The sequence below is a fragment of the Chrysochloris asiatica genome, unplaced genomic scaffold (assembly GCF_000296735.1).
Source record: "Chrysochloris asiatica unplaced genomic scaffold, ChrAsi1.0 scaffold00017, whole genome shotgun sequence".
NCBI classification, from domain to species: Eukaryota; Metazoa; Chordata; class Mammalia; order Afrosoricida; family Chrysochloridae; genus Chrysochloris; species Chrysochloris asiatica.
In genome coordinates this window covers 6,444,051-6,457,364 of record NW_006408535.1, presented here as the reverse complement: position 1 = coordinate 6,457,364, position 13,314 = coordinate 6,444,051, and the positions used below count along the sequence as shown (strand labels likewise).

At 39.6% G+C, this 13,314-nt stretch overlaps 2 protein-coding genes across 2 annotated transcripts in view; both read left to right on the top strand.

Moving 5' to 3' along the window:
• The window catches only part of MIA2 (melanoma inhibitory activity 2), a 33,291-nt gene extending 31,903 nt beyond the window's left edge, over positions 1 to 1,388 (top strand). The window contains exon 7 of the mRNA XM_006835496.1: positions 1,252 to 1,388. Coding sequence (XP_006835559.1) covers positions 1,252 to 1,388 — 137 coding nt within the window. The remainder of the gene's footprint in view (positions 1 to 1,251) is intronic.
• Positions 1,389 to 2,354: 966 nt separating this feature from the next.
• CTAGE5 (CTAGE family, member 5) overlaps positions 2,355 to 13,314 on the top strand; it is a 94,834-nt gene continuing 83,874 nt past the window's right edge. The window contains 5 exon segments of the mRNA XM_006878201.1: positions 2,355 to 2,417; positions 6,992 to 7,120; positions 8,218 to 8,239; positions 8,338 to 8,426; positions 12,850 to 12,918. Of these exon segments, the coding sequence (XP_006878263.1) occupies positions 2,355 to 2,417; positions 6,992 to 7,120; positions 8,218 to 8,239; positions 8,338 to 8,426; positions 12,850 to 12,918 (372 nt within the window).

The window sequence follows — 13,314 nt, the reverse complement described above, 5'->3', positions numbered from 1 at the left end:
ATAAGTGTTTCAAAAAGTTGATGGAAAAAGAATGAAAAGATAATAGAATTTTTCCATCAGCTTTTTGAATCCCTCTTGTAATATATGTGTGTGTATACATACAAGATGGCTGGAACACAGTGGCAGCAGCAATGGGCTCAATGTAACGATTGTGAGGATGGCGAAGGACCAATCAGTGTTCTGTTCTGTTGCGCACAGGGTTGCGATGGGTCGGAACCAACTTGATGGCACCTAACAACCACATATATATACACACACAAATATGCAATCTTATATATGCATATATGGATATATAATACAGGTTATGAATATGTTGTTGCTGTTAAATGCTGCTGAGTTGGTTTCGACGCATAGTGATCCTATATAGGGTTTCCAAGGAGCGGCTGGGGGGTTTGAACTGCCACCTTGTGGCTTGCAGTCAAGTACTGATCCTACAGTACCATACTAGGAGTCCAAGATTATGAATATACAAGTCCTAAAAGCTGAAAAATTATTCTGAAGATCCCTGAAAACACTGATTCACTGAATTTCTGTTGCATAATACAATGTACTGATTGAGGCATACATTGTTCCTATGACTTGAAGTTCTTAGAAGTTCTAAACATAAAATTTTTATTTTGTTTAGTTTTTAATAAGCTAGTCACATAATTTAAGTAGCTCTGGTAGCGTAATGGTTACGAATTGGGCTGCAAGCCACAAGGTCAGCAGTTCGAAACGCGGAAGAAAGATTAGGCTTTCTTCTCGCGTAAAGATTTACAGCCTCGGAAACCCTTTACAGGGTCGCTATGAGTCAGAACCGACTCCACGGCACAAAACAACAAGTCACAAAATTTAAGAAAAACACTATTCAACGCAAACGCAGGTTGTGTAAATGGAGACGAATTACTCAGTTTCTGCTCTTGTCTGATATTGGCAGTACCAGAAACTCCTTAGGCAAACCAGATAGTCTTTTGAGCTCCCAGAAGGCCACATTTTGGTCCTGAAAATCATTTGATGTGAACCAGGGCCATTTTTAGATTGTTCTTGACACAACAGTTTTGTTGCTGCAAGAGTTGACATTAGGAATTTACATAAATCCTAAGGATTTATGATTCTGTTAATTGCTTGAGTGATTTACTTAGGAAGAAGGATCTGCTTTTTGAGTTGAGTTGGATTTGGTGAGAATGATTATTATGCTGACAAGGAAGATTTCTAAGAGATGGTTGTTCCTTACACCTATGTCAGCTAAAACTCTTCCACAAACAAATTCAGTCTTCCTTACTTTCTTTAACAGACCTAAACATAGAGTCCTAAATTTAGAAGACAAGCTGCTTCTTTTAGCTCTCCTTAGCTGCGACGAGCACGTGCCCAGTAAAGGTCCATTTGAGCCTGATTTAACATTTGGGTAACTAGGAGTTAATGGAATTTAAGGCAGTTCAGCCTAGCAAGCCTCCAGGTAATTCAGGTAAAACTGGGTAACCGCACGAATTCTCCATTGGGCAGACGAATCCCGATTGATCTCTCTTGCTTGGGTGAGATTAAACTTTGTCCAGACTATTTATTGACCTCAGTCGCCTTCTTGTCCCAAGTCCAGAGACCGGATACGGTGGCAGACTGGCCAGCATGAAGACAGCATCCAGCTTCCCAGGCCGGGCTGGGTCTCATGGGGTACGATGCTGCCAGGGTTTTGCCTGGGGTGCAGATGGCAGGCTCTTGGGGGGCGGCTAGAGTTGAAGCGTTGTGGTTGAGGCTGGGCCAGGACTGAGGGGGTGCGCCGAGCGGCCTGTGTCGGAGACACCTCCAGCCGCTGTGGCACCTGAGTCGGGGGCTCTGAGGCCACAGCGATGATCTTCCGGGGTGGGAGGCCCACACCTTAGAGCAATGTCCCACTTTCTCCGTCTTAAGCCCCTCCACCTCCATGCGTGGATAGCTTCGCCAGGTAGCGCGCCGGTCCCTTTAAGAGCGAACGACCAGGACACGTCTACGAACCTCGCGGGAAGAAGGAGAGGAAGTTTACTGCGTTCCGAGCTACACTGCCTCTCAGCTGCCGCCTGGCCGAAACCAAATTGAGGCGGTGGGGGGAGAGAAGGCGAGGAGAAGGCGTCTGGTAGGCTCGTACGGGAGGGACTCAGAGGTGTGGAGCCTCAGTACGTAAAGTGTAATGTAGTGGTCCAATCTCTCTTAGTGGGCAGTGTGGGCACGGAAGACCTGCTGGCGGCCGTCCCCGGAAGTTCCGCTCACCCCCTTAGCCGGCTCCGCGGTGGTCGGCTCCCGTTGCCGGGTGCGGGATTCTGACGCAAAGCCCTGTGTTGTTCGCTGCTTGATGTGGCCGGGTTCAGGCCGTGGCTGCCTTGGCACTTGGCTGCCTTGGCACCATGGAGGGACCTAGCGCTGCCCTGTAGCCATACTTAGGTCTGGTTTTGGAGCCGCTGCGCAGGGTGAGTCCGGGAGCGATCAGGGTTACGTGGCCGAGGGAAAGGAATCAGCGGTCTCTAACTTTTGGGGTTTGAGTACCAATAACTAGAGGTCCGGAGGCCAGATTTCACCTGCCACTGGGTTTCAGTCTGTGTCCCAGTCAGTAGCCAGGTTCGTAGGGTGTTGGGACGGTTTTCTTTGTGATGGAAGGGGATCTGAAATCAGGACTTGGTGTTTTTTCAAGAAGATGAAGAAAGTATTTGTTTGCTTAACTGAACTTGCAAAGGTTTGGCAAATATCCCCGTAATTCATAGACGAATTAGCTTTTCCGTCGTGTTTTGAGCAGGGTTCAGTGACAGGAGATTCCTCAATTGGAAAATTCGAGGATTGACTCTGAAATTAGTTCCTTCCAGTGTTTAAACTTCTTGTCTTGAAAGGACAGCTAAACTTGGGCAGGGAGTTGGGATTCCACTTCTGCATTTTCTTTTAATAAAAAGCTCCTTTGAGATACTTTCCATAGATGAGATTACTTTTCTCTTCCGTGCCTTGTTAATGTAAAACCGGGAAATAGTTAAACTCCCAATTTTTAAAATGTTTTCATTTTCTGCAGGTTCAGTTTATGATCAGATTGCAGGGGATTTACTCCTTAAATGTTTATATTGACATGCTTAAAGATAGTTTAAAAAAAAAAAAAAATTACCCTAAAGTTAGAAAGTACCAGCTGTTCCGCAGGGGAAAGATGAGGCTTTCTTCTCCTGTAAAGATTTACGGCCTCGGAAACCCTGTACAGGGTCGCTATGAGTCGGAACCGACTCCACGGCACATAACAACAACAACAAAAGTTAAAAAAATCATGTAGTAGTTATGACTGTAGTTTCTTGTTATGTGAATTAAAAAGTACTGTTGTCAAGCTATTCATTCATTCATTTTTGTGTGTAGAATAAATACTGAAACATAAGAGACTGAATGACCTAAAACTAAGTTTGGCCGCTAGTGTTATGCTGTCTGTTACGGAGAGAATACAAGAAAATTGTATGAGAAATTTACTGAAGAACAAGCACAAACAAAGTTTGAGGGAATTTTTTTGAGTGGCTAGGAAATTTTCATGAGAACTTAAGGGAGGATTTCAGGAATGTGTCCAGGTATCTCCCAGCACTTCAGAAAGAATTGATTGTGATTATGACGCCCATGTACGTCACAGTAGAGCTGTGCTCCGTAGGGTTTTCAGCGGTTGCAGCCCAACTGTTAACCACCCTGGGACTCATGGTAGGTAGTATTTGCTGTTTTTAGGTGCTTTTGAGTAGATTTTGACTCATAGGCATCGCTTGCAAAAGAGTAGGACTATCCCATTGCGTTTTCTTAGCTTTATTTTATTTTATTTTTTAACTTTTGATTGTGAATTGAGTGATGGTTTGCAGAAAAGACCATTAGTTTTTCTTTGTTTGTTTTGTTTTTACTGATATAACAATTTATTGAAGTGACAACACAGGGACAAGGAACATGAAAGCATTCTCCTGCTCTCCAGCCGTCTGTCCCACCAGCAGTAGTAGTTACTTATTTTTGCCGAGTGTTCTCTGCTTTTCCGCGTGCTCCACAATCTTTTCTTCCACACACAGACCTTTCGACTTTTTCGCACCGCGTTCATATACTTCCGCGCTTAGTTCTCGGAATCAACCTTTTCTCCGAAGTGCAAGTACACCTCTTCGGTGGTTGGCACCCAGAATGGGTTGCTGGGAATGATCGAGTGCTGGCCAGGATGGTAGAAAGTTTCACCCTCTGTGAACGCCTGCATCCCGATGCTCCATGATGCTCCAGCAGACAACTGCAGACCATGGTCAGAGAGCCAGGACTGTACTGCCAACCTCAGTCAGTGGTTAGACAAAGCCCCAGGCCCTGAAGCAGAGTCACACTCTCTCAATGGCTGAACACCAGCTGTGGGCTGGCAAGGTCACTTGTCCGCTTCCTGATTTCATCAGCGAAGCCAAAGCTCTTAGCAATAGGCAGCACAGCCTTGATGATGGATATGTCCGTGCCTTCTTTTATCTCCTCCTGCAGCACTCGGCCCTCTCTCTCTCTCTTTTTTTTAAAATGTTTTATTGTGAATTATGTGATAGTTTACATGACAGAGTTGTATCTCATGACTGATTTGGATATGTTCTTTTTGACAGTGAATGCAACACCATTCTTCTTCAATTTGTCATTCCGGGCATAGTAAACCATGTGGTTGTCAGATTCAAAATGGCCAATACCAGTCCATTTCTGCTCACTAATGCCTAAGATATCTATGTTTATGCGTTCCATTTCATTTTTGACAATTTCCAATTTTCCTAGATTCATACTTCGTACATTCCATGTCCCAAGTATTAATGGATGTTTAGTTATTTCTCTTCATTTTGAGTTGTTCCCCATTAGTAAATGAAGGTCCCACGGGCTTTACTCCATTCACGTCATCACAGTCAACTCTACTTTGAGGAGGCAGCTGCATTTTCAGTGCCTTCCAACCTGAGGGGCTCATTTTCTGGCACCATATCTGACAGTGTTTCTCTGCAATTCATAACGTTTCTAGTGACTAAATATTCGAAAGTAGTTTGTCATTCCTTCTTCCTAGTCTGTCTTCGTCTGGAAGCTCATCTGAAACCTGTCCACCATGGGTGACCTTGCTGGCATTTAAAATACCCGTGGCATAGCTTCCAGAATCACAGCATCTCATAAGTCACCACAGTACGACAAACTGACAGACGAGTGGTGGAACCCCAAACCTAGTCTGTAGTAAATACCTTCTGAGGCTCTGATATTATTTGATTGTTCTATGTTGAACTTATGTAGTACTCATATTATTTTGATGAAATAGATTTTTAGTGTTCAGTGATTAATGACTGCCACCACAGTTTATGGAGTGTTACCCCTTACTTCTAAAATTTAGTATCAGTTTCCAGGTAACTTGTTTGATAAACTTGGTTATTCCTTGTATGCATTTGTAAAATAGGGTGCTATATTGTTGTTGGAATCCTGGTGTGGTGCTGTGAGTTAATGCACCAGGCTGCAAAGCCATTTGAACTGCAAGGTCGGTGGTTCAAGCTCACCAGCTGCTCCTTGGAAACTCTATACAGGGTGGCTATGGGTCGGAACCTACTTGATGGCACTTAACAACAACATATTGTTGTTAAAATATAAGGATGACTGTAAACCTCCACCCAATTCAAAAGGTTAATATATATATATATATATTATTCCAACCCATAGCGACCCTGTATAGGGTTTCCTAGGAGCAGCTGGTGAGCTTGAACCACCAACTTTGCAGTTCAAACCGACTTACAGTCAGTCCAGCGCATTAACCTACAGCGCCACACCAGGACTCCATATATATACATATGTACATATACACATATATGTACATACACACGTGTGTGTGTGTGTGTGTCTATCTATCTATTTGAAACACGATGTTGGTACTTCAAACTCACCAGCCACTCCTTGGAAACCCTACACAAGGGTTGCTATGATTCAGAGTTGACTTGATGGCAGTTTGTTGTTGTTAAGTGCCGTCCGGTCGGTTCTGTATACATGTGTATATGAAATTACTTAGGTGAAACCCAGAATAATTAAGACCAGGTCTGTGGAGTTAGAGATGAATCCTTGAGATTCAGATTCCTTGCTGTTCGTCATTCCACCAGATGCAACCAATTGAAGTTTCCAGTCTAGGATATACAATGGAATTGATTTGCAGCAATTTATATATATATATATATATTTCTTTTTGTTTGAATTGAGGTACAAATTCCTGGGAGGTTCAAATGGATGCTGACAGAAAGGTTGGAAGTTTGAGTCCATCAGAAGTTCCTTAGAAGAAAGTCCTGGAAATCTACTTCTCAAAGATCAGCTGTTGAAAACCCTTTTTATCCTATCCCAGTTTTGCCCTAACACGGTTGACCCAGAGAAAGGAGCAACTGCAAAAGCAATTTAAGCTCTGTGCTGAATACCTGTTAGGGAGAGTATTACGGGAAGGTTGTTGTTACAGAATCATGATCTTTGGAGCAGGAATAATAGAAATAGTTACTTTCTATCAAGTACCTGCCCATGTATTCAAACAGCATTATTCACCTGTATGGATAGATGAGAGAAAGGAGCCACAAGATAGAGTAGGGTGTTCACATTGTAAACATATGCCATATCAACTACTCAGTGGTTTTCAGACCAAAGCAGAACGATTTCTAACTCCTTAGGGAAACTTGTATGAAATCCCAATATGCTCTGCAGATAGAAACCTAAACGGATTGATACCAGTTTGAAACTACCAGCCGTTCCGTGGGAGAAAGATGAGACTTTCTGCTCCCATACAGCCTGGGAAATCTTGCTATGAGTCGGAACTGACTCCATGGCACATAAAAACAACAACAACCATGCTCCTATCCTTCATCACTTGGTGATAGTTGAAAGTTGCCAGAGTATATACAGGTATCTTGGTGGTGGTCTGGTAGTCCATTTTCAGTAAAAGAATGGTAATAGAATTAACCACTTAAATGTGTACCTGTGTTTATAATTAATATTTTAAAATTAAAAGTGCATTTAAAAAAACGTAATTGTCTTTGTCTTTAAGGTTGTGGCTACATTGCCTGGCGATATGAGAAGTTCGAAGCCCTATGATTTTCCATGGGAATTCATGATATGTGTATTTATTTTTGGATTTTTTGCTGTTCTCTTGTTTTTGTGGAGAATTTTTCGATCAGTAAGTAACTAATGCTATTCTAAAAGAATGTTCATTTTTTAGGTCTTTAGGTTGAACAAATAATATGGGAAAACATTTTTATTTTAAGTAACAAGTTATGTATAGGTATTACAAATGGATTCAGAAGATATTTTTAAGTGTAAAAATTTTAAGGAATTTCTTTGTTGAAATGTTCTGCATCAATACTAAAACTAGACCTTTATTATTTTTTTAAATGTATTTGGTGTGTGTTTGCTTTTGATTATATGCCAGGTGTTTATGAATGTGCCACCCAACCTGGAATGTAAAACATTGACTGTCATTTAAGCCCCCTTATGCCCTGTATTGATTGATAACCACTATTCTGTATTCTATTTTGTCTCTTTACAGCCCCCCTTTTTAAAATGATATAATTTTTTTAAAAAAAGTTTTTATTGTGAATTGAGCGATAGTTTAACATGGGAGAATATTGGATTTACACTCATTGTTTCCCTCCCTCTTTAAAAAAAATAATTTTATTGTATCATATGGAGTGCTGGTGTGGAGCTTCAGGATAATGTGCTGGACTGTAAGGTCAGTTTGAGCTGCAAGGTTGGCAGTTCAAACCCAGCAGCCGCTCCTCGGAAACCCTGTACAGGGTCACTATGAGTCAGAACCAGCTTGACGACACTTAACAACAACAGTATGTATACATATGGAGTCCTGGTGTGGTGCTGTAGGACAAACGCTGGACTGCAAGTTTGGTTTGAATCAAAAAGTCAGTGATTTGAATTCATCAGCCACTCAGAAACACTATACTGAGTTGATATGAGTTGGAACTGACTTGACAACAACAACATGTATACATATATTCCTCAGTAGCATAGTGTATAGGTATTTGTTTTCAGTTTTAAAAAGGGTACCATAGTATATTTTATCTTTGGGAACTTTTTGTTTACTTCTTATATTGCTAAGATTCATCCATATATTTTTTTTAATTTTGTCATTGGGAAAAACACTTTTGACTAATGTGTAAAAATAAACCTATTATTTTTAAGTTGGCAGTAGAAGATAAATAAGTTAGATTTGCTTAAATTTACATTTCTTTTAATGTAATTTCTCTTAAAAATTTGTTTCAGGTTCAAAGCCGACTTTATGTAGGTAAGCTCTTTCTTCTCATTTAGAGCTAATGATTGTTGCTTATAATTTTAAAACTTAAAAATAATTTGCATATGATAATATTGACTCTTTATTTTTAGGTAGAGAAAAAAAGCTTGCTGCCAAACTTTCTATACTAATTGAAGAAAAATGTGAACTACTTGAAAAATTCAGTGTTGTTCAAAAAGAGGTAAGTCATTTTTTAAAACGTTAACATTTATGTTAGATTCAGAAGACATAGTTTTCGTTGTACATACTTTATATATAATTAACATTTTGTAGAGGATGAGTGTCTAGTTTCTACTCATCTTCAACACTATATTATTAAATTTTAACTACTATGGTAGGTGTGTCATGGTTTTGCATTGTGATTTCAATTTGCATTTCTCTGACAAATGAAGTTGAACATCAGATTTCTTTTTTCCTTTTCATCTTTCCAAATACTAACTTTATTTCCTATGTAACATTTGAATTTTCAAAACAATGGTGGTAAATATCACTTTGTCCAGTTTTCCCCATGTCTGTAATTTGGAACTTTATTAATATTATCTTATTTAAAAATTAAAATGTATAGTACTATATTTTATATATAATAAATTCCATCAGTTTGACAGGATTTGATAAGTGTAAACCACCATGTAAATACCGCTACATACAAAACATTTCCATCACCTCAAAAGTTTCCCTTGAGCAGGTTTATTTTGTGAAGTCATCAAGTGGTTTTTACATTTTTAAAGACATGGTTAGCTATCTTTTTTGCTTTTTGATATGTAGAATTTTTGGGTTTTGTATTTGTATGATATATGTATTGAAAAAGACTACATATTCTGTGGCTTGCCTTTTTAATTCAAATGATTTTTTAAAATGTTTTATTGTGAATTATGTTATAGTTTACATGGGAGAACATTAGTTTTACATTCACCTATCGTATATCACTATATCATTTCATTACCATGGTTACAATCCCATCCTTGCATCATCAACCAACCACAGGGTATACGCTGCAAGCCTGGCCCCCCTCCCCCCCAGGTTGTCAGCACAAAGTCCGTCTTCCTCTTTGGGTCTAAAGTCCCCTTAAATGATGTTTTTTGATAAGTTGAAGTTCTTATTTTTGCTAACCCAAGGATGTAAATATTTATTATCTTTTAGACACTTTATTGTTTTACTTTTCTCATTCTGTAATCCATCTGGAATACAATCTGTGATGGTAAAATCTAGGGGGTCAAGATTAAATTTTTTTCATATTGCTATCCAATTAACCTCTTGGCTTAAGCTTAACAAAGTTTATAAGGATAGCATAGGACTAGATAGCATTTTATTCGGTTGTGTGTAAGGTTGCTATGAGCTGGAACCTACCCGATGGCACTAACAAAACAACATCCATTTAACTAGTACCATTTATCGAATTATAACCGACTTGATGGCACTTAACAACAACAATTTATTGATAAGTCTGACTTTTCTCTGTTGCACTGCAATGTCTTCTTCTACAGGTTTCTGTATGGCAGGGTTATTTCAGAGCTTTTCATACGCTAATGACAGTACATAGCTTCAGTGTTGTTAAGTGCTGTCCAGTCTGGACTTATAGCGACCCTGTATAGGGTTTCCCAGCTGCAACTGGTGAGTTCAAACCGCAGACCTTGCGGTTCAAACAGACCTTGTGGTCTAGTGCTTAGTCTACAGCGCCACACCAGAACATATCTTCAGTAGGAGTCTTTCATATCTAGCATATTTTCCTTTATTGAAATCATATACCTGCAAATATTTGAGTCTGTGTTTGGAATACTTCCTGCTCTTTTGGTCTATCCTGTTATTCTTACACCCATACCATGCTTTCTTATTTACTGTAGTTTTATGATAAGTTTAGTTATCTGACATTGTAAACCTCTATGTTCTTTAAGATTTTCTTGGCTGTATTTACACTGCCTTTCCATGTAAATTTTGAATGAGTTAAATCAGTTTTCATATACACTTACCTTACTAGGAATTTGATTGGGATTATATTGAATATACAAAGGTGAATCAAAAGTATTGCTTCTCAGGCTCCAGTTCACACATGCATGGGTTTATTCCAAACAAAGTGTGATTAAACATGACTCTGAGTGGATGGCTACAGACTAGTTCTTTCAGTGATCCTCTTGTCTCGGTCTCACTGGTGGTGGTTCTGTGCCATAGAGTCGGTTCTGACTCAGAGCAACACTGCGTATGGTTTCCGAGGCTATAAATCTTTACAGGAGCAGAAAGCCTCATCTTTCTCCTGTGGAACAGCTGGTAGTTTCGAGCTGCTGACCTTATGGTTGCCTGACTCGTAACCACTATGCTACCAGAGCTCCTTTAGTCTCATTGTTTGTTGTTGTTGTTCTTAATGTGCTGTCAAGTCAGTTCTGACCCATAGAAACCTTGTATAGGGTTTCCGAGGAGCAGCTGGTGAACTTGAACCACTGACCTTGTAGTTCAAACCAACTTTGCAGTCTAGCGCATTAACCCACAGCACCACACCAGGACTCTTTGGTCTCATTTGTTGTTGTTGTTAGGAGCCTTCAGGGAGCCTTTAAAAAAAAAGGTCCAATCAAGACAGTGTCTTCTGTTGGGCCAGTTCAGTTCAAGGGAGAGAGGTCGGCTGCATGAATAATTTCTTTTAGGACTATCAGCACAAGGCTGGTTCCTATGAAGTAAAAGTTAAAGATATCCCAGATTTCTGAGCTGGTGAGTTTTAGCTGCTGACCTTGAAATTCAAACCACCTTGTGATCCAGTGCTTATCCTACAGCACCACACCAGGACTCTTTGTTGTTGTTGTTGTTGTGAAAGTGCCATCGAGTTGATGCTGACCCATAGCAACCCTGTATAAGGTTTCTGAAGAGCAGCTGGTGAGCTTGAACCACCGTCCTTGCAGATCAAATGGCTTTGCAGTCTGGTGCATTAAACCACAGCACCACACCACCAGGACTCCTTAGTTCCACCTAATCCCACTTTAATCCTACCTCATTTACAACTCGCTTCAAAATTCATTCATAATCAAAGGCATGTTGTTGTTAAGTGCTGTGAGTTCTGACTCATAGTGACCCTATATAGGATTTCCAAGGAACAGCTGGTGGATTTGAACTGCTGACCTTGTGGTTAGTCGTCCAGTGGTTATCCTATTGTGCCACGCCAGCAGTTGATCACAGAATGGAGGAGTATGGCTAGAAGAACCATACTAATGATTCACTGCCCTGCATCAGCTCAGAAGATGATAGCTACTGTTTTCTGGGATACTCAAGGGGGTAATCTTGATAGATTTTCTCCAAGTTTACAGGAAGATCACAGGGACTTATGAAGAAGTTGTAAGAAAGTGGAAAACTGCATTAATGAGAAAAAGGCCAGGAAAGTTGTGTTTAGAACTCTTTTTTCTTCGTGATAATGCACATGCTCATTCTTCGAGGCTAGCAAGGATTGTCCTATGAGAAGTTGATTGGGAAACCTTACCCCATCCACCCTAATAGTACTCATCATGCACCTTTATATTTATTTTCAGTCCCAAAACAACTTAGTCTTCCATTTAACAATTATTTTTGCATGTTGTCAAATTTTATAATAATTTAATTATCCTTATTTTACATTTGTTGGTGGTAATTCTTTTTATCTTTTAAAGATTTTGTGTTTCCTACTAACTGTACAGTTTGAATTAGAATTGAAAATTTATGATGACCAGTTAATGTACATTTTTTCTTTAATGAATAGGTTTATTAGAGAAGACAATAGGTATTCAAACTTTATAGAAAAATTAACTTTTGGTTAATTTTCAGCACAACCTTGCCTTTAGAATTTTACTTCATTTTAAAAGGCACAGATTGCTGATATGAGGTACAATCCTGTGTTCTCTGTGAAGCAGGCTTTGAACAACTTTCTTGTTACCAAAGAGGTTCTACCATTTGTTGTTTGAGCTAGTATGTTGCTGTTCTGGCTTTGTTATGCTGATTTGATACAAAGACCTTTGGGTTATGCCTTTGTTATTGTAGCTAAGTACTTAGGAGTTGGTTCTGATTTATAGTGACACTGTGCAGTGTTTCTGAGGCATGGCTGGTGGGTTTGAACCTCTGACCTAGCAGTTAGCAGTCCATTGCTTATCCTGTACAGCCATATCAGGGCTCCTGGCTATGCCTTGTTGTTGTTGTTGTTAAGCACCGTGGAGTCAGTTCTGACTCATAGCAACCCTGCACAGGGTTTCTGAGGCTGTACATTTTTATGGGAGCAGAACGCCTCATCTTTCTCCCGCGGAACCGCTGGTAGTTTCGAATTGCTGACCTTGAGGTTCACAGCCCGATTCGTAACCACTACGCCACCAGAGCTCACTTAGAGGTGATAAATAAATTGAAGTAAAGTTAACATAAATGTTGTTGTTGTTAAGTGCTGTTGAGTCAGTTCCTACTCACAGCAGCCCTGTATAGGGTTTCCAGAGAACAACTGTTGGGTTTGAATTGCTGACCTTGTGGTTCATAGTCCAGTGTTGATGCTACAGTGCCACACCAGTCATTTAATGTAAACAGGGATCCTCTATTATTCTTAGGTACCCTTACAGATAAATTTGAAATCAAGTTTTTGTGCTTTCACTTACGGTATTTCTTTGTTTCAGTATAAAGGCTTAGAATCATCTGTGAAGGATGCCAGCGTTGGGCAGTCAACAGAAGCACAAAGATTACAGGTAAATCAAATTGTATAGCTCAAAAAAGCTGGGGAAATATTTTTAATAAATGATAAAATTATATATGTGTGTATATTATACATATATACGTATGTATATATCATGTCAAAACTGAATATTTTAAATGAAATTACATTATTAAGTAGCAGATAATATTTTAAAATTTCAGCTTTTGTTTCTAACTTGTTTGAATGAGGCACATTCACTTATCTGGGGTTTATCACATTCAATTCTTTGGATTTATAGCTGTCTAGAAGCTATTTTTTTTTTATACTGGGTGTTCCATTAAGGTTAACATTCATTTTGTGACTTAGTTTGGAGAAATAAGTCGTTTTCAAAATTTAGGAAAATTTCACAACAGCTCGAGAAGATAAAACCAAATACTATAATAAAATA